This window comes from Bombina bombina, chromosome 10 (assembly GCF_027579735.1).
Source record: "Bombina bombina isolate aBomBom1 chromosome 10, aBomBom1.pri, whole genome shotgun sequence".
Classification (NCBI taxonomy): Eukaryota; Metazoa; Chordata; class Amphibia; order Anura; family Bombinatoridae; genus Bombina; species Bombina bombina.
Genome location: NC_069508.1, coordinates 92,627,170 through 92,648,088, shown reverse-complemented (window position 1 = coordinate 92,648,088; position 20,919 = coordinate 92,627,170). Strand labels below are relative to the sequence as shown.

The 20,919-nt window shown below is 39.7% G+C and overlaps 1 protein-coding gene across 1 annotated transcript in view; it reads left to right on the top strand.

The window, feature by feature from the left end:
- The first annotated feature begins 230 nt into the window (after window positions 1–230).
- The window catches only part of DNAI3 (dynein axonemal intermediate chain 3), a 247,185-nt gene continuing 226,496 nt past the window's right edge, over window positions 231–20,919 (top strand). The window contains exons 1-4 of the mRNA XM_053693156.1: window positions 231–255; window positions 392–576; window positions 1,495–1,599; window positions 14,269–14,409. Of these exons, the coding sequence (XP_053549131.1) occupies window positions 231–255; window positions 392–576; window positions 1,495–1,599; window positions 14,269–14,409 (456 nt within the window). The remainder of the gene's footprint in view (window positions 256–391; window positions 577–1,494; window positions 1,600–14,268; window positions 14,410–20,919) is intronic.

Here is a 20,919-nt window from a genome sequence, read left to right as displayed (position 1 = left end):
CGCCATCAACTCCCATAGCAAACCTTTTTCTTTTTTCAAAAGACATGGCGTAAGCCAATCAAATGCCCATTAGACTTATTGGTGGTTTCTGCTGCTCTGCAAACAGACAAGATCTATATGAATAGACATGCACACTGTTTAACCTATGGCCAGATGGTACAGCATCTGATTGGTGCTAAGGTGTGACTTTTAAAGAAGAAAGAAACAGCTAATTATAGAAGACTAGTGGGATGGACGAGAAAGGAGTTCCTAATGGTACAAAATCAGCATTTAGGCAGAGTTTGAAAAGGACTGGAGTTAAGCTTTGGATTGTTATAGTATTGCAAAATAAAATAAAAATCTTAGGTTTGCTTTCCCTTTTATTTCATGTTATTTACTGTTTCCAATTTAGGTCACCCGGATTTTATAATTCCTCTTGTTTTAACCTCAAAAACACAAGAGATCTTCCAGTGCCGTATAGACGAGGATGTAACACTAGAAAGTCCTTATAAGCTAGTAAAGAAAGCAGACATCCTTAACGACCTCAAAACGAGGGCCGCTGTATCCGATTTCCATCCATTCAAAAAACTTCTGAATGTAAGTATAAATGTTATGTTTTCAGTTCCTAGTAAGTATGTGTTCAGCAAAGGGAGAAACATTTAAAATTATTGCAAGTCATACAAGTATTTTATGCTTTTGAGAACTATGCTTTTGGATTTTGGGTTTCATTTATTAAGCAGCGGAGGCTGCTTTGGAGCACCATCGTTTCAGGTCCGACTGAAACAGAAGTTAAAGGGGCAGTCTACACCTTAATCATCTTAAAGTCTTACCTTAGATTAAGCTGTAAATTGTCTCCTGCACCCTTTTCTATATCATGCAGCAGAAACGGTAAAACAGTTATTTTGAAATGAATATTGTTTCTGGCCAGTTTGAAATGGCTGCCAAGCTCCACCCACCAATGACATCACGATCTGGCTGCATCTAGGCACTCTGCTGAAGAGCATTGATAGTCGGTTGAATCCAACTAATGAGCCTTTTGTGATTGGAAGCAATATGCAGCCCAGATTGTGATGTAATCAGTGGGTGGAGCTTGGCAGCCATTTCAAACTGGCCAGAAACAATATTAATTTCAAAATAACTGTTTTACCGTTCCTGCTGCATGATATAGAAAGTGTGAAGGAGGCTATTTGCAGCTTAATTTAAGGTAACACTTGAAGATGACTAAGGTGTAGACTGTCCCTTTAAGAAGCAGCGGTCGTAAGACTGGCTGCCAGTGACCAGGGAGCGGCATTGCACAAGCATTTCACCAGAAATGCTTGTGCAATGTTTAATGCCAACAACGTATGCTGTCGGCATTTAGCGAGGTCGAGCAGGCATGAATCGCTACAGCGAATTATTTCCGCTCGCCTTTTAATAAATCTACCCCTTTGTGTATGTTATATATGTTGTAGATAAATTCTGTTATAAGCAGGTATAACAATAGCCTTGTAACCAAAAAATATTTTGTTTTCTAAGGACTATCCCGGAGAAGAATTTTTGATCGTTCTTGATGCAGATTTCAAATATGGACAGAATTTTTACCTTGTTATCTCAGAAGAAGCTAAGGAAAATCTACTTCATGTAAGCTTGATCTTCAATATTCTATAATTGTGCGATTAAAGGAACACTGTATTGTAAACATTTTTGTTTTTTCCAGCATAATAGCCTAGACTAGAGCACAAAAATGTTAGCACTAACACCGGCTCTTACTAAATCAATATCGCTTTAATTTTTCTCTCATATTACAAGTTTAAAGTAATATATTTGTGCACCAAAGTTTATGGAACAAAAATCTGGATGTCAGATAGTGAAGGTGCCCTAAATCCCTCACTTATTCGACTTCTATGGGGCACACTGAAAAACTAATTTAGGCTATCGCTCAAGCTCTAAGCCGAAGGAGCACTAACCTAAAGGTCAAATTGTGGAGTTCTTCACTAACCTTTTTACTATGCTTTTCTATTAAGATAAATATAGATAGATAGATAGATAGATAGATAGATAGATAGATAGATAGATAGATAGATAGATATGCTTCTGTGTGTAGGTTCTCTATTCTCTGTGTGTAGTGCTCTATTCTCAGGTCAGTCCAATGATGACTTCTTTCCATCACTTCCAGGACTCCTTGTTCTTCTTTATGCTGAAGATAATTCTTAATGACTTTGGCTGTATCTCACTGCGCATGTTTAATTTGATTAAAGGTATAGTCTAGTCAGAATTAAACTTTCATGATTCAGATAGAGAATTTCATTTTTTTTTTTCCAATATTGTTTATTAACCAGCAACGGCAGTATTATACAATGATACAAGCAGAAGTCATAACAGTTACAAGAATGATAAAACAAAAAGAATTACTGTCTTCTGATATTTCAGACAATTTTAACAAATCAAGACTTATTGAATAACTTCAAACACAAAATCCTCCTCAAGGAAGGTTTACTATCATTATAGTCTAAATCAAAGAAGAGATAATTATCTTGATTCGCCTTATGTTGGGATTTTCTTTCCCTTTTCTTCCCTTTCCCCCCTCCAATATCCCCACCTCGGAATTAAAATATAATTTATACAATAAAAAAAAAAAAAAAAAAAAATTATATAAAGAAGGAATGACCATCTCTCTCCCTGCTCCATCTACCATATGCCTAAAAGGACTAATTCAGAATTTTGAAATGGAAAAATCATATATTCTATTTCAGTTTCAGGCAGTGTTTTGATATACACAGACCATTTATTGAAAAAATTCCTTATGTCATGTTCATTGTCTATGTTTGTATCCTTTTGTTCTAGTAGGCACTGTTTTTTCAGACAATTCTGAATTTCCGAGACACTGGGTACAGAACGCATTTTCCATTTTTTACATATTAAGTATCTGGTAGCTAAAATAGACATAGCTACCAGCTTATCATTAGGGTGGTGTCTGTTTAAGTTGTCAATGCATAATATAATCTGATATAAAGACAAGGTCACTGGGGGAATTTTCAACACCCTATTCAGCCAATATTCTAACTTGCGCCATAAGTTTCTAATTTTTGGACAAGACCAAAACATATGTTCAAGGTCAGCTGCTGGAAATGAGCACTTAGGACATTTATCAAAATCTAGGTTATGTACCCTACGGCCCTTATCCGGAGTGAAGTATGCTCTGTGAAGCAATTTAATATGCGCTTCCCGCCATGTAGCTGAGAGAGTTATCCTTGCCACTTTCCTTATAGAGTGTTGAAGAATTTTTGAATCCACCATGTTTGGATCTGAAAGTGAGATCCATGTTGACACTAGCCTTGCCAAAGTTAAGGTTCCCCTGTGAATACCAAGTAGACGATAACACAACGAAATAGACATCTGGTCAGTTCCCATAAGTTTAAACCAATTTTCCAAGTTACCCAGCTTCCAGCACCATCCTACTTCTCTAGTTATTTCAAAAAGAAAGTGCCTTATCTGCAGATAGGCGAAGAAATCCTTATTAGGTAAATTAAATTCCACTCTCAACTCTTCAAATGTTTTAATAGATTTTCTATCCCCATCTATCAGTAGGGATAATTTGTTTAGGCCATTCTTGTGCCATCTACGGAAAACCTCAGAATATAGCCCAGGTTGGAATTTTGGGTTGCCTATGAGGGGTAGATAGTTCGAGACCTTAGTGTTAATTGAAAGAAGCTTTGATATCTTCCACCAAGCCTTAATAGGATTAGAAATTGTTTTAAATCTCTTAATCTCTGGTGGTAGCTCTTTAGGGGGAGAGTGTAAAAGTGCTAAAGGAAGGTATGGGTCACACATATTAATTTCAAGATCATTATTTAAGATGTAGTCCTTAGACAAAACCCAACCAGATGCTATTCGTGCCAGGAAACTGAGATTATACGCTCTAATGTCTGGAAGCGCCAAGCCTCCGAACTCACGTGCAAGAGTACGTTTATTGAGAGCTATTCGTGCTCTTTTCCCTTGCCAGAGGAATTGTCTAATTAAACTATTGATCAGCCGGACATCTTTTTCAAAAAGAATTACTGGAACGTTCTGAAGTATGTATAATAGTTTTGGGAGGAGGACCATTTTAAAGAGTGCTACTCTCCCCGAAAGTGATAATGGAAGACTTTGCCATAGTCTGAGTTTTTCCCGAATTTGCTTTATAATTGGGGGTATGTTAAGTTCATATAAGTCACCAGAATTCACCGGGATATTTATCCCTAAATATTTAAATGAGTCTGTTACTATTTTAAATGGGTTATCTGCACAAGAATCAATGTTCCTCCTAATCCATAAAATTTCTGATTTAGATGCATTAATTTTGTATCCTGAGAAGGTACCAAGTTGGTCAATTATCTGCATGAGTTTAGGGATATTAATTTTAGTATTTGATAAATACAACAGGACGTCATCTGCATATAAACCGATTTTCAACTCATGATTCATAATCGTTATACCTTCCAAGCTTTGTCTTATCATGATTGCTAGGGGCTCGATAGCGACATCAAACAGAAGTGGGGAGAGAGGACAACCCTGACGTGTTCCTCTCTCCAAAATTATTGGAGAGGATACAGTTCCATTGACTATCAGACTTGTAGCCGAGTGGTTGTATAGGTTCTCTATAAATTCAGGGAATTTACCCTTGATTCCAAACTTCAGCAAAGATGTATTTAGGTGTTTAAAGGTGACAGAGTCAAACGCTTTTTCGGCATCAATGGAAAGAATAGCCATATCCGGTGCTTCGAGTGATTCCTCTCTCCCCCCTCTGGGCAAGGAAGTTTTTCCAAAGTATTCCAGCGCGACTAATACCTCCCTGATTTTAGCCGAGGAGTTTCGTTTGTTTAGAAATCCAGCTTGATCTGTATGTATTACTTTTGGGAGAATTAACTGTAATCTGGTGGCTAAAATAGAAGTTAGAATCTTATAATCTGAATTGAGTAAGGCTATCGGCCTATAAGATTCTTTTAGCGTCGGATCCTTCCCTCCCTTAAGTATCAGAGTCGTATAGGAAGAGGAGAATGAAGATGTGACTGGATTACCGTTAATATAGATGTCATTATATAAATTTGTTAAGTATGGAGAGATTTCTGCAGATAATATCTTATAAAATTCATTAGGTAGTCCATCTGGACCTGCCGCTTTATTACTAGGAAGCCTAGTGATCACATTAGCTACTTCCTGGACCGAGATGGGGAGTTAAGGTTACTGATACAATCATCTGTAATTGAGGGGCTGGCGATCTTATTCCAGAACTCTGCAGATTTTCTACTATCACTTCCTTTACAGGAATATATATCTTGATAGTATTCCACTAATGCAGATACGATTTTGTCGGGATTCCGAATTCGCTCGCCCTTGTGATGGAGTTCTTCAATGTCAGATTGCTTTTTCTCGTTCTTAACCATTTTAGCCAACATCTTTCCAGATTTATTCCCATATCTGTAAAGTTTGGCTTGGATTTTTAAATCTTTTTGCGCTTGTTGAGCCAAAATAAATGTATCCCTAGCTTCTTTAGCTTGCACATATTTAGCCCAGTTTAGGGGGCTTTTGTGCAGCAGATATTTATTGTACGAGTTAGATAATGTTTTATATATTTCCTTTTCCCTTCGCTTCAATTTCTTAGATAAAGCTATATTATAAGCCAAAATTTCGCCTCTGAGGACCGCCTTAGCGGTCTCCCAGAGCAGGTCGGGGCGATCTATGTAGTTAGAATTAAACCGCAGAAATTCTTCAAACTTGGACCTAAGACAAGTTTTGAACTTCATGTCAGTTGCTAGGTACCATGGAAAATAAAACCGCAAGGATTTAGGTTTCAGTTGTTTAAGCTGAATATCCAGAGTAATCGGGGCGTGATCTGATATTGAGATAGGATTGATTCCCGCTTGCACCATTAAGGATCCCAATCGCTCATCTACTAAAAATAGATCAATTCGGGAGAGGGTCTTGTGCGCTTTTGAGAGACAGGTAAATTCCTGTGTATCCGGATTCTGACTTCTCCAAATATCACGTACTGCTAAATTTTGTTTTATTTTCTTGAACATATTATATTCTAGATTATCCTTTTTCTGTTTTTTCTGTTTCATAGTTTCTCGAAGTCTATCTAACGGGCACTACGGCGCCATATTAAAATCTCCTCCCATAATTAAGTGCCCTTGACTGTACAAAAGAAGTTTAGATTGGATTTTATTCCAAAATTCTGAATCAAAAATGTTGGGACCATAAATGTTACATAGCGTGTACATTTTCTGGGCAATTCTTACTTTTAGCAGAATATATCTTCCCTCCGGATCGGGCTCGCAGTGTACCACCTCAAGCTAAATCTTTTTCCCAATTAGAATAGCCACACCCCTTTTTTACCGATGCTAGGTGAATAAAATACATCTCTGACCCAGGAGGCTTTAAGTTTACAAGATTCTTCTGGGTTAAGATGCGTTTCTTGGATAAACCCTATGTCCGTTTGGAATTTTCTTAATTGGGTCAGAATAGCTTTTTGCTTGATAGGGGTAGAAATCCCTCCCACATTCCATTAGATTATTCTAAATTTTTCTATTCTTCTATGGCTTTAAAACTAATATGGAGCAGGGGGAGAAGAGCGACGAGAGAAAAAAAAAAAAAAAAAAAAAGAAAAAAAGGGAAGAGGAGAGGAAGAGACTGACATTTCACCCAGTAACCCCATTGTCCCCTAGTAGAGGGATCTTCCCAGCCATTGGACCTAACTTAACTAAACTGGGGCTGCCCCTTCTGGTGCTGGTGAGTCCAAAGATAAAAAGAAATTCTCGGCTGAATGCGCCTCCAAAAAAAAATGCACTACTTCATTCACTGTTACTTTAAGTTTGGCTGGGTAAATTATAGTAGCGTTAAATCCGCGGTTTATAAATTTAGTACAAATGGGTGCCAAATCTCTCCTCTTGGAAGTGGTTTCAGCCGAGAAATCCTGAAAAATGAGGATCTTAGCGCCATTAATAAGAAGTGGTTGAGTTTTACGGAAATATTGTAAAAGGGTAATTTTGTCTTGATAATTGAGTAACTTTGCAATAACCGGTCTAGGCCTGGTAATATTTTTATTAGATGTACGCGGTGGCCCCATCCTATGTGCTCTTTCTACCAAGATATGACGATATGAGGGGGGCAATTTAAGAGCTGCTGTCAGAGTGTCAGAAATAAAAAAGCTAAGATCCTCGTACTGTTTCTCCTCTGGGAGACCAATTATTCTGATATTATTTCTTCTGCTGCGGTTTTCTAGATCTTCTAACCTGGAGAAAGTTTTTTGAATACTGCTATTCATATTATCTAGCTTAGAGCCATATGACATTGTGAGATCTTCTAAATCAGACACTCTCTGCTCGACCTCCTGCAGCCTAGTTGAAAATTGTCTGATTTCTTGCATTAAGGAGGATATATCTTGCTTAATTTCCAACCTCAAGGCATCAAACTTGGGTGAAAGGGCCTCAGAAATGCTGGCAACCAAGCTTTGAATATTTAATGCTTCAGGCATAGGTGTATTTGATAAAGCTGGTTGAGCGTCAACTACAGGGTCCTGTGTGCCTTTAGGCTTCCTATCCCTCTGATACCTGCCATAGCTGGGGAAGGTGTTTTGGCAGAGATGCCAAAGTACTTGTCCATAAACCAGTTGTGGTGTAGTGATTATGTGACAAAAAAAAAAAAAAGGGGGGGGGAACCCCCAAAAACACTTTATGTGAACCTGTGCGAGTGTCTATCTAGTGAAAGTATAAAAAAAAAAAAAAAAAAAAGGGGGAAGAAGGGGGAATAGTGGCCCCAATTAATTGTGATTATGACAAGGAGGTGCAAGAATTGTGCCTAATCTCAGTGAGGTGAGCTGTGTGTTGTGGTGCCTAATTATATTTAAGTGAGAAGAATTACCAGAACTGGTATGGAATTCTGAATAAGAATTAACCTAATTAATTACCTGCCAAAAAAAAACAAAAAAAAAAAACAAGAAATAAAAAATGAGATGTCAGAGAAAAAATTACATTGTCCTTTTTATAAGCATACACATACAATTTTCCCAGAGTTATTTGAAAAAAATATACGCCTGATTTTGCCAGAAATACCAAAAAGACTGGGAGAGCTTAATACATAGGTTAACCCAAGAGGTTACTAATTTGTTCAAATGTTAAATTGCACTGTTACAAGGAGAGCTAATACAGAAGAATTCTAAAAATTTAGGCTTAGAATTATTCTTATTACTTGGGTGCTACGTGAAATATCGTACCCTAAAACTACCAGTCACTGGATAAAGATGGACGTTAATATTTATATATTTAACCCCGTGGGGCTAGTCCTAGGCACTCAGAGAGAAAATTACTATACTCTTATCCTTGTATTTTTGGATTTTCAGGGAGGGGGGGGGGGATTTACTGTTTAATCATAGTACAGAGAAAAAGTAAAAATATACAGAAACATAGAATTAGCAGATACCTGAGGATATGCCTAACACAGCTTATGCCCCTTCTCCCTTTCCCCCTACCCCTTTGTTCTGGGTGTTCAGCCTCCTCAAAGCCACTTAAAAGTGTTTAAAGACAGTTTAAGTCAGCCAGTGTTTAGGGAGTTAATCAGTAATTATTACCAGTAAGGATATGTGCCCCCTTTGTAGCTGTTAATTACTGCAGTAAAATATAGGCTTTAAGGTTTACCTTAACGCTAATTAACTATTACCAAGTGAGAAAATTCCTTTTTGCATAGACATGACACAGAGAAAAAAAAAAGAAAAAAAAGAAAAAGAAAAATAATCTCAGTAGTCTAAGTAACAATGTAACAAATATGTGAATTTGAACAAAGCTAGGAATGTCAGTTTTGTTACTACTTAATTAGGATAAGCATATAGTAAAATTAGGTAGGTCAGTTGGGAATAGCCATTTTATAGCTATTATAGCAGAAAAGAGTCCTTGAAAGTAGAAATAGCCAAGTTCCTATATTCTTGGGAAGAGTACAGCGGCTAAGAGTCTCAATGTAATTTATTTCTCTTTTTCAAGGCTTATTAATTCAGTGTAATCTTATAGCCTTTACTTATGCTGCCGAGGTATCAAGCAAGGGTCTTCCTTTTAATATCCCCCAGTGAATGAGAATACTGTCCTGAATTGATTCTCTGCATGCCTACAACCCAGTCACATTTGATTCTTTAATTCCAAACTTCTGCTATGCGGCTCCACCTGAGAAATTTACTTGGCGTTTTGTCAGAGAGTTTCTAGGAAGAAAAAAATTGAGCCACTCACCCCAACTCGCGCTGCCTGCCCGCCCGCCGAGATCACCGACAGCTTCCAACTCCCTGTGGGAAACTCAAGCTGCAGAGGCCGCCTTCCGGACCTCCCGCTTCACTGCTCCGTCCGAGAATCCAACCTCAGCTCCCCTCACGCAGCAGCGGTGGGAGGGGAGAGAGGAGCGCCACGCCAAGCACCAGCGCAGTAGATAGATCAGCCTCCACACCCGGTCTCCGATACAAGACCGGTCCCGGCTCCCTCCCACGCAGCACCGGTGGGGGAGGGGGCAGGGAAAACGCCGGGAACAGGAACACCAAACCAGCGGGCGAGAAATCCTCAGCAAGACAACAGGTAAGGCTGTGAAATTACGGTGCAGTCTTAGATCCTGAGGTTAGCCTGGTGGGAGCGGGCAGGCAGGGGGGGGGGGGGGGGAAGAATTAGTGTCAGGTAATGGTACGCAGGACTCCACCAGGGGAGAACAAGTAGCTTAGGGCTGAGAAAAAATGGTGTGCCCCACACCTATTTGGGCCAGGTGAGCCAGGTGAGTTAGTTATAGTGAGTAAGATAGGTCAAAATAACTGGCAAGACATGCACCAGTGGGTTGGCAATCCACTGGTAAGGTTCCAGAACGCTTCCACTGCTTATCCCAGAGAACAGCCCCACAATTGGGGCAAGGCGCGAAGGAATCCACCGCCAAGGACTGTAGGACTGGAGCTGTGAGCTCAGCAACACCTGCCTAGCTCCTCCTCCACCGGAACCCTAGATTCAGAGAATTTCATTTTAAGCAACTTTCTAATTTACTCTGATTATCCATTTTTCTTCATTCTCTTGGTATCTTTATTTGATAAAGCAAGAATGTAAGCTTAGGAGTCGGCCCATTTTTGGTTTAGCACCTGGGTAGCGCTTGCTGATTGGTGTCTAAATGTATCAAAAACATAAAGATTCCAGCCTCCAAAATCAATAAAAGACCTTTATTCTTCCATGTAGGGTCCCAGAACACACAAACGTTTCAGGCCTGCACTAGACCCTTAGTCATGACATGAAACGTATGTGTGTTCTGGGACCCTACATGGAAGACTGTAGTTGATGTAGATACGTTTGTGGCAAGTTAATAGGCATTGTTTGTAGGAAGTAGAGTATACAGGGGAGTATGGACTTCTTAATCACTTGGATTCTGCCCCACCAGGAGAACAGCTTGGATTGCAAATTTTGACAATCTGACTGTATGGCCTTAATTAGTGGCATATAGTTAGCCTGCACTAGACCCTTAGTCATGACATGAAACGTTGTATGTGTGTTCTGGGACCCTACATGGAAGAATAAAGGTCTTTTATTGATTTTAGAGGCTGGAATCTTTTTGTTTTTGATGCTTGATTGGACCTGGGAAGTCTGGTATTCCGTGCCCCGCATAGAAAAGAAAAGTGTGCTGTTTTCCACATTTCTTGGAAGTTATTGGTGTCTAAATGTAGCCACCAATTAGCAAGCGCTACCCAGGTGCTGAATAAAAAATGGGCCTGCTCCTAAGCTTACATTCTTGCTTTATCAAATAAAGATACCAAGAGAACAAAGAATAATGGATAATAGGAGTAAATTAGAAAGTTGCTTAAAATTGCATGCTCTATCTGAATCATGAAATTTTAATTTTGTCTAGACTATCCCTTTAAAGGGATAGAAAGGTCAACATTTAAATGTGCATGGATGCATTTCACTTTGAAATAAAAGTTTTTTTTGCAGTATACTTCCATTAGCAAAAATGCTTCTAGTAAAATAAATTACTGTTTTTAAAATGACATACGCACGTATCCTGTGAGGGCCGTGCACCAGTATTCCTGCTCAGAGAGCTGGCAGTGGTATGTATCGCTACTATGAAGATGTATTTTGTGTCATACAAGTGTCATACACCACAGGTGTGGTGTTTGAATACTAGTACACAGGTCCTGACAGCATATGTGCATATGCCGCAGAACACCAGTAATAGCTATTACTAGAACCATTTTTGCTAATAGAGCTAAATTGTAAAAATGCTACCATTTCAAAGTGAAATACACTCATGCAAATTCAATTTTGACCTTTCTTTTTTTTTTTTATCAATCAATTGTATTCAAAGAAATTTTTCATAGCAAGCAGTTCAAAAGAAATAATTACAAACATTAGCACGAGTCTGCTTTTTGCAGAATAATATTGATAGTCCAGATGGTAAAGAAGCATAATTCTTTAGTTTCTTAGGAACCTGTAGTTGTTGTATCGATCATCAACCTGGTATACATTTATCGAGGCGCCTTTCTGTGCCTCATACAAAAACAAACCAATACCATAAATTATATTAACAGATAAAAAGGAGAGAAAAAGGAAAGAAGAAGGATGCCGGTCCTAAGGAGGGGTTTGCATGAGTATAATATGCTGAGTGAAGAGTTTTAGTCAGAGGGAAGAGGTTGGGGTTCTTGTATGCCATATTGCTGTTAAGATTGCGGTACAGGTATATAGAGTGTTTTTGGCCACTCTGGGTTTTTTCCCAGTCCAGATAAATTTGTCCAGGATAGACTGTAGTTGATGTAGATACGTTTGTGGCAAGTTAATAGGCATTGTTTGTAGGAAGTAGAGTATACGGGGGAGTATGGACTTCTTAATCACTTGGATTCTGCCCCACCAGGAGAACAGCTTGGATTGCAAATTTTGACAATCTGACTGTATGGCCTTAATTAGTGGCATATAGTTTTTCCTGGAATAGGGCAGATATTTTCGGAGTGATATTCGTCCCTAGATACTTAATATTGTCTTTTCTTAATTGATAAGGGTATATTTCAGAGAGTTTATCAAACGCTTGTGTTTTCATGTTTATATTTAGTATAGACGATTTCTGGTTATTTATGAGGAAATGAGATAGTCCACCGAAGGGGTGGAATTCGCGCAATAAGGTAGGGAGTGACCTATAACGATCAGCTATGGTCAACAAGATGTCGTCTGTGTATAAGCTTATTTTATAGTTATTGGGCCCCACTGGTATCCCTCTTATTTCTTGATTTTGTCTAATATGTGCCGCTAAGGACTCCATAGCCAAAGCAAATAACAGGGGCGAGAGTTGGCATCCCTAACGAGTGCCGTTACAAATTTCTAGAGAGTCAGATAGGATTCCGTTAACTTTGATCTTTTCAGTCGGTTTGTTATATAAAGTGAAGATTCTATTTACCATTGTGTCGCCAATACCGAAGCCTCTCAGAACTGATTTTATGTATGACCAGTTAAGTTGGTTGAATGCTTTCTCCATGTCGGTTGAGATCAGGACAACTTCCAAGCTGGATGTTACTGCCTGGTCAATCAAGTGAAGGGTTCTGATAGTGTTCTCCGTGGCCTCCCGACGCGGAACGAATCACACCTGGTCCGTGTGAATAAGGTGGGGAAGGTATTTATAATTCTGTCGGCTAATACCTTGGTGTATATTTTTGCGTCTGTATTGATTAGGGAAATTGGGCGATAATTACCCGGGTCTAAAGGTGATTTGTCTGTCTTATGGATTAGGGTAATGTGAGCAGAATGCATGTCTTGAGAGAATGAACCATTATCATCTATAGATTGGAATAGTTTGATTAGGTAGGGGGCTAAGATATGTTTGAAAGTCTTGTAATATTGGTTAGTGAACCCATCTAGGCCTGGGCTTTTCTGTGAGGGGAGGGAGTCATTGGCATGCCAAATTTCAGTGATGGTAATAGGGTCGTCTAGGAGTGTAGCTTCGTCCTGGGAAAGTGTGGGAAGGTCTGCTTCCTTAACATAGTTATCCTTCTGGTGGAGGTCCCGTGTCTCTGCTATCGGTGGTAGGTTATAACATTTTTTGCAATAGTTGTGGAAAACTCCTGCAATACTTTTACTGTCCTGAATAATTGAGTCGTTGGGGCTAGAAATCTTGTGTAACGTTAATTGGCAAAGGACTCTGGCTAACAATGTTCCTGTCTTGTTACCTTCTGTAAAATATTTTTTCTTTAAGTAAAAAGCTGCTTTTGTGCCTCCCTTTGTAGGAACCTATTTACTTCTGTTCTAGCTTTTATAACATCGGTGTGCAGTTGCGGGTTAGAGGGGTGTTGATTGTGTCTATTTTCTAGTTGTAGTTCGGAGGTTAAGGTATTGTATTCTATTCTTTTGGATCTAAGTAAAATTGCTTTCTGCTTTAGAAATTCTCCCCTAATGACCACCTTATGTGTATCCCAAAGGGTGGTGGGGCTTATTAAATCGCTCTGATTAATCACAAAGAATTCTATCAAAGATCTTGATATTTGTTCCTTTATTATGTCTCTTCTTAGAAGAGATTCATCTAATCTCCAACAGTATTGGGATATTGGGGCGGAGGGCCACAGGACTTCTAGGGCAACCATAGAATGGTCCGACCATGGAGTGGGAATGATGTATGTGGAGTCTGCTACGCTGATCTAGGAAGATGTAGTAAATTCTGGAGAAGGTCTTATTTGGACAGGAGTAAAAGATGTACGCCTTCGAGTGAGAATGTTACAGTCTCCTAGCGTCTACTAAAGATAGTGTTTGTAATTTGTAATTTATATTCTGCAGGGTCAATCTAAGAACACTGCTTCACTTATTAGAACAATCTTGGACTGGTGAGAGCGCTTACATTAAAATCTCCTGCCATATTGTCAATAATTTGTCAAATATTTTCCGAAAAAATTTGGCCTGGTTTTTGTTTGGGGAGTAAATATTGACAATGGTTACCAGCTGGTTGAATAATAGGCCTATAAGAATGAGGAGTCTACCCTCATCATCCTGATGTTTAGCTATAAGTTGGAAAGGTAATTGTTTATGAAACAAGATACCCACTCTATTTGTTTCGCAATTTTGACCTTTCTACCTTTTTAAAACTCTGTAACTTCCTCCCACATTCCATGTACACCAAAATATAAGATACAGAATTTCAAACTTCTCTTTGTGTAAACAACTAAAATGATATATTGTGAAATAAATGAAGTGCAAACTCCCAGACCGTTAATAAATATGTATATTATGTTTATATTAAACTGTATAAGTTTCTAACAAATATGTAAAATATGTAAAAAAAAATGTAACTTTTGTGCAGCCTCCCGAATCTTTGACTGACCAAGAAACGGAGGAAGAGGAGAATGAATATATATACCAAGCTCCAGTCTCCAAGCCTTGGGTTTCTCTTGGTAGCGAAGCTGAAGTAGAAGTGGAAATGGTTAAAAACACGCAACCCAAGGTAAGATTATTGCATTGCAGATGGAGGATGTAATCTCTGTACCGTGACAAGAGTAACTAATGAAAAATATAGCATCAATTGATATGTTTACTTATGCATGAAACAACTTTGCAATATATTTTCATTATTTTGCTCCCTTTTCATGTAATTTGGCACTGAAAAATGTAGTAATTTCTAATTCGCAGAATTTAAAATGCACTCTGCAAACTTCTCTAGGCTAACTCTGCTGCATATCCGTACCTAATTGGCTTTAAAAAAACGATTCATTTTAATATTAACTTTTAGGCATGTGCATTCGTCTTTTTCAGTAACAAACAAACAAATGCTGAATAAGAGCTGGATTTGCACAGATCTTAGTGTGTTGCACTTTCACAAGAAGAAATCTAGCTCCGAAAATAGCTGAATGCTGCTGGCAGCCACCATATTCAGCATTTGTTTGTTGCCGAAATAGACGAATGCACATACTAACTTTATGACAGTAACTAGCATTGTTGTCTGCAGACTAAAGCCCAGATTGGCTCATCCAAATAATCCAAATGGTGGGTGGAGTTTGGCTATTCAAAAATACTGGCAGTAAAAAAGGATGTTAAAGGGATAGTTTACTCAAAAAATTTCTCCCCTGAAATTTGTTCCCAATTATCAACTTTACCTGTTGGATTGTATTAAATTGTTTACAAGTATTTCCATTACCCTTATATTGGCATTTGAAATAGTTTATTTAACCTGTGGTATCCCCACCCATCCTGAAAGTTTTTGGCTTCAAGGCCAAGATGTGTTAACACAGCCAGTAGAAGAAATTACACTCCCAGTGGGTATAAAAGAGATAAGGTAATAAAATGTTAATTTTCCATTGTTCTCTCCAAGTATTGGTGATTGGTCTATGGACAGATATAAGATAAAGAAGCATGTATATGTACTCAATGTGATAAAGTAATGAAATCTGATTATACCTACAAGCTCAACCCATTTTATTAGGTTGTGGCTTCAAAACATAAAACCAGCTAATTCATATACACAATTAAACCTTAAAAAGTAAATTCTCATACATTTTATATTCTGCAACTGGTAAAACAGGAATTGGCAACACATTAAGGTAAAAACTATTTTTCAGTATACTGTCCCTTTTAATTTGTTCAAAAAATGCCAAGACTTGGCTGATATGTTATTCTTTAGGGACACAACAGAAATGTCTTAATCACAAGGTGATTCAACTGGTGTAAGCAATCATGTGAAAGCACAATGCTTTAGGGCAGGGGTCAGCAACCTTGGGCCCTCAGATGTTTTGGAACTGCATTTCCCATGATGCTCAGACAGCCTAAACAAGGGTGTGTAATTATCCGCCCTCCAGATATTATTGGCTACATCTCCCATGATGCTTTGCCAACATTATGGCTGAAAGAGCATTATGGGAGATGTAGTCCATAACATCTGGAGGGCCGATAATTGCCCACCCCTGGCCTAAAGAGTGTCTCAGCATTATGGGAAATGTAGTTCCAAAATATCTGGGGGCCCAAGGTTGCTGACCTCTGCTTTAGGGTACCCAACACCACCTTTTACCAGGCACATTGAAAAAAGTTAAAGAGATTTTGTAGCCGGTGAGGTTTTCTTTTACAAGATACGATGAATCCACGGATTTCATCCTTACTTGTGGGATATCGCCTCCTGGTCAGCAGGAGGAGGCAAAGAGCACCACAGCATAGCTGTATATATAGCTCCTCCCTTCCCTCCCACTCCAGTCATTCTCTTTGCCTGTGTTAGTGATAGGAAGAGGTAAAGTGAGGTGTTAGTTTAGATTCTTCAATCAAGAGTTTATTATTTTTAAAATGGTGCTAAAGTGTGCTATTTTACTATAGGGTGTAGCCGTATTCCTTGTCAGCCTCTAGAGTAGAGCTACAGGTGGCTTTAGAGCAGTGGGAACTGGTGGGGTTTTAGCCTCACTTCGCCTCCCATACTTGTGCTGCCCTTCTGGAATATGGTCTTAGCATATAGTAACTAAGGCCCTTCTGTGTCCACAGAGCTGCTGGAGGGAGAAGACCTCTGGATCCTGTGGGACGTCTCATGCTGTTACTCAGCATTGAGGTAAGTGCAGTCTTTATATTTCTGTGGGCGAAATTCTCAGATATGGCTGTACACTTTTTCTTCTGCTGGGGACAGATTGTGGACTCTCAACAAGGGGAAGAAGGGTTCCTTGTCTGCAGTGTGTGGGTCCTCTTAGATTTATGTAGTACCCACATGGTTAGGATAATCTCCCTAAATACTGCGTGTTTTCCTAACATTGACACGCTTTCAGGGCTCATTGTTATCTGGTGGAGTAACAGATACGGAGGAGCCATATATAACGGATCTTGTGTCCCAAGGGTTTTTTTTTTGAGCTGACGCTGGGGAATGTATTAGGCTCCCTTTATTACCGGAGTCTCCGGTTTTCATTCTGCACTAATTACAGGGTTTCCTGTAACGGAGTCATGACCGCATGGGCTTAGTTTCATTTTTGCCCCGGTCTGACGATATGGCTGTTTCACTTTGTTTCTATGGGCTTGGTTAACGCCCACGAATAGGTGGGACTTCCTTGGTGCGCTGGGTCTGAAGAAAAGCCGCGCAGCACTTACTTCAGGAAGTCCCGGTTTCTGATAACGTGCTGCTAGTGAACGCTACGACCGCATGGTTTCTAACAAATGGTCTGCAGCGTTGTAGTGTTGATCCGGACCTGCAATTCAAGGCGCATTTGTCCGTTGGTCGATCGAGGGGGCAGGTAGGCGCCTCAGCAGAGCTGCTGGGGCGAGGTGCAGACTTTAACTTTTTATTTGGTCTCTGAAGTTTGTCAAATTCATTGCCCTTTGTAATTCACAAGTATTTGACAATACAAACTGCTTTTCTTGTGTAAATTGAGTACTGTCAGTCAGTTTTTCTTGCAAATAAAAATATTTTTTATTTTTTGTTTATTTTTAAAGAGACAGGTTGTTAATTGTATTTTCTCCAACATTGGTGTGTCCGGTCCACGGCGTCATCCTTACTTGTGGGAATATCTCTTCCCCAACAGGAAATGGCAAAGAGTCCCAGCAAAGCTGGCCATATAGTCCCTCCTAGGCTCCGCCCACCCCAGTCATTCTCTTTGCCGTTGCACAGGCAACATCTCCACGGAGATGGTTAAGAGTTTTTTGGTGTTTAAATGTAGTTTTTATTCTTCTATCAAGTGTTTGTTATTTTAAAATAGTGCTGGTATGTACTATTTACTCTGAAACAGAAAAGGATGAAGATTTCTGTTTGTGAGAGGAAGATGATTTTAGCAGACAGTAACTAAAATCGATTGCTGTTTCCACATAGGACTGTTGAGATGAAGTAACTTCAGTTGGGGGAAACAGTTAGCAGACTTTTCTGCTTAAGGTATGACTAGCCATATTTCTAACAAGACCATGTAATGCTGGAAGGCTGTCATTTCCCCTCATGGGGACCGGTAAGCCATTTTCTTAGTCAAACAAACAGAATAAAGGGCTTAATATGGGCTATAAAACTGGTTGACATTTTTATGGGCTAAATCGATTGCTTTATTTGGGCATTTTATTCATGTTTATGCTGATAATTCACATTTATAAACTTGGGGAACGTTTATTAAACGGCAGGCACTATGTTAGACACCTTTTCCAGTCAGGGGGCCTTCCTAGTTGTAGGCTGAGCCTCATTTTCGCGCCATTACTGCGCAGTTGTTTTTTGAGAGCAGGGCATGCAGATGCATGTGTGAGGATCTGAAAGTTGCTGGAAAAGTTTCTAGAAGGCGTCACTTGGTATCGTATTCCCCTCTGGGCTTGGTTAGGTCTCAGCAAAGGCTATAGCTGGGACTGTATAGGGGTTAAATTTGTAAACGGCTCCGGTTCCGTTATTTTAAGGGTTAAAGCTCTGAAATTTGGTGTGCAATACTCTTAATGCTTTAAGACACTGTGGTGAAATTTTGGTAATTTTTGAACAATTCCTTCATACTTTTTCACATATTCAGTAATAAAGTGTTTTCTGTTTAAAATTTAAAGAGACAGTAACGGTTTTGTTTTAAAACGTTTTTTGTGCTTTATTGACAAGTTTAAGCCTGTTTAACATGTCTGTGCCTTCGGATAAGCTATGTTCTATATGTATGAAAGCCAATGTGTCTCCCCATTTAAATTTGTGTGATAATTGTGCCATAGCGTCCAAACAAAGTAAGGACAGTACTGCCACAGATAATGAAATTGCCCAAGATGATTCCTCAGATGAGGGGAGTAAACATGATACTACATCATCTACATTATCTCCTACTGTGTCTACACCAGTTTTGCCCACACAGGAGGCCCCTAGTACATCTAGCGCGCCAATGCTTATTACCATGCAACAATTAACGTCTGTAATGGATAACTCCATAGCAAATATTTTATCCAAAATGCCTACTTATCAGAGAAAGCGCGATTGCTCTGTTTTAAACACTGAAGAGCAGGAGGGCGCTGATGATAATTGTTCTGTCATACCCTCACACCAATCTGAAGGGGCCATGAGGGAGGTTTTGTCAGATGGGGAAATTTCAGATTCAGGAAAAATTTCTCAACAAGCTGAACCTGATGTTGTGACATTTAAATTAGAACATCTCCGCGCACTGCTTAAGGAGGTGTTATCTACTCTGGATGATTGTGACAACTTGGTCATTCCAGAGAAATTATGCAAGATGGACAAGTTCCTAGAGGTTCCGGTGCACCCCGATGCTTTTCCTATACCCAAGCGGGTGGCGGACATAGTGAATATGGAGTGGGAAAAGCCCGGCATACCTTTTGTTCCCCCCCCTATATTTAAGAAATTATTTCCTATGGTCGACCCCAGAAAGGACTTATGGCAGACAGTCCCTAAGGTCGAGGGGGCAGTTTCTACTCTAAACAAACGCACTACTATTCCTATCGAGGATAGTTGTGCTTTCAAAGATCCTATGGATAAAAAATTGGAGGGTTTGCTTAAAAAGATTTTTGTACAGAAAGGTTACCTTCTACAACCCATTTCGTGCATTGTTCCTGTCACTACAGCAGCGTGGTTCTGGTTCGAGGAACTAGAAAACTCGCTTAGTAGAGAGACTCCATATGAGGAGGTTATGGACAGAGTTCACGCACTTAAGTTGGCTAACTCTTTTATTTTAGATGCCGCTTTGCAATTAGCTAGATTAGCGGCGAAAAATTCAGGGTTTGCAATCGTGGCGCGCAGAGCGCTTTGGCTAAAGTCTTGGTCAGCGGATGTGTCATCCAAGACAAAATTGCTTAACATCCCTTTCAAAGGTAAAACTCTATTTGGACCAGAATTGAAAGAGATTATTTCAGACATCACTGGGGGAAAGGGCCACGCCCTTCCACAAGATAGGCCTTTCAAGGCCAAGAATAAGTCTAATTTCAGGAACGGACCGGCCTCTAATTCTGCATCCTCTAAGCAAGAGGGTAATGCCTCACAACCCAAACCAGCCTGGAAACCGATGCAAGGCTGGAACAAGGGTAAGCAGGCCAAGAAGCCTGCCGCTGCTAACAAAACAGCATGAAGGAGTAGCCCCCGATCCGGGACCGGATCTAGTGGGGGGCAGACTCTCTCTCTTTGCTCAGGCTTGGGCTAGAAATAGTTTCTCAGGGTTATCTCCTGGAATTCAGGGAACTACCCCCAAGGGGAAGGTTCCACATGTCTCACTTATCCTCAAACCAAATAAAGAGACAGGCGTTCTTACATTGTGTAGAAGACCTGTTAAAGATGGGAGTGATACACCCAGTTCCAATAAAGGAACAAGGAATGGGATTTTATTCCAATCTGTTCGTAGTTCCAAAAAAAGAGGGAACTTTCAGACCAATTTTGGATTTGAAGATCCTAAACAAATTTCTCAGGGTACCATCGTTCAAGATGGAAACCATTCGAACGATTCTACCCACTATCCAGGAAGGTCAATTTATGACTACCGTGGATCTAAAGGATGCGTACCTACATATTCCTATCCACAAAGAACATCATCAGTTCCTAAGGGTCGCCTTTCTGGACAAGCATTACCAGTTTGTGGCCCTCCCATTCGGGTTAGCCACTGCTCCAAGGATTTTCACAAAGGTACTAGGGTCCCTTCTAGCGGTTCTAAGACCGAGGGGCATTGCAGTAGTACCTTACTTGGACGACATTCTAATACAAGCGTTGTCCCTGTCAAAAGCAAAGGCTCATACAGACATCGTTCTGGCCTTTCTCAGATCACACGGATGGAAGGTGAACATAGAAAAAAGTTCTCTGTCTCCGTCGACAAGAGTTCCCTTCTTGGGAACAATAATAGATTCCTTAGAAATGAGGATTTTTCTGACAGAGGTCAGAAAGTCAAAACTTCTAAGCACTTGTCAAGTTCTTCATTCTGTTCCACGTCCTTCCATAGCGCAGTGCATGGAAGTAGTAGGGTTGATGGTTGCAGCAATGGACATAGTTCCTTTTGCACGAATTCATCTAAGACCATTACAATTGTGCGTGCTCAAACAGTGGAATGGGGACTATACAGAC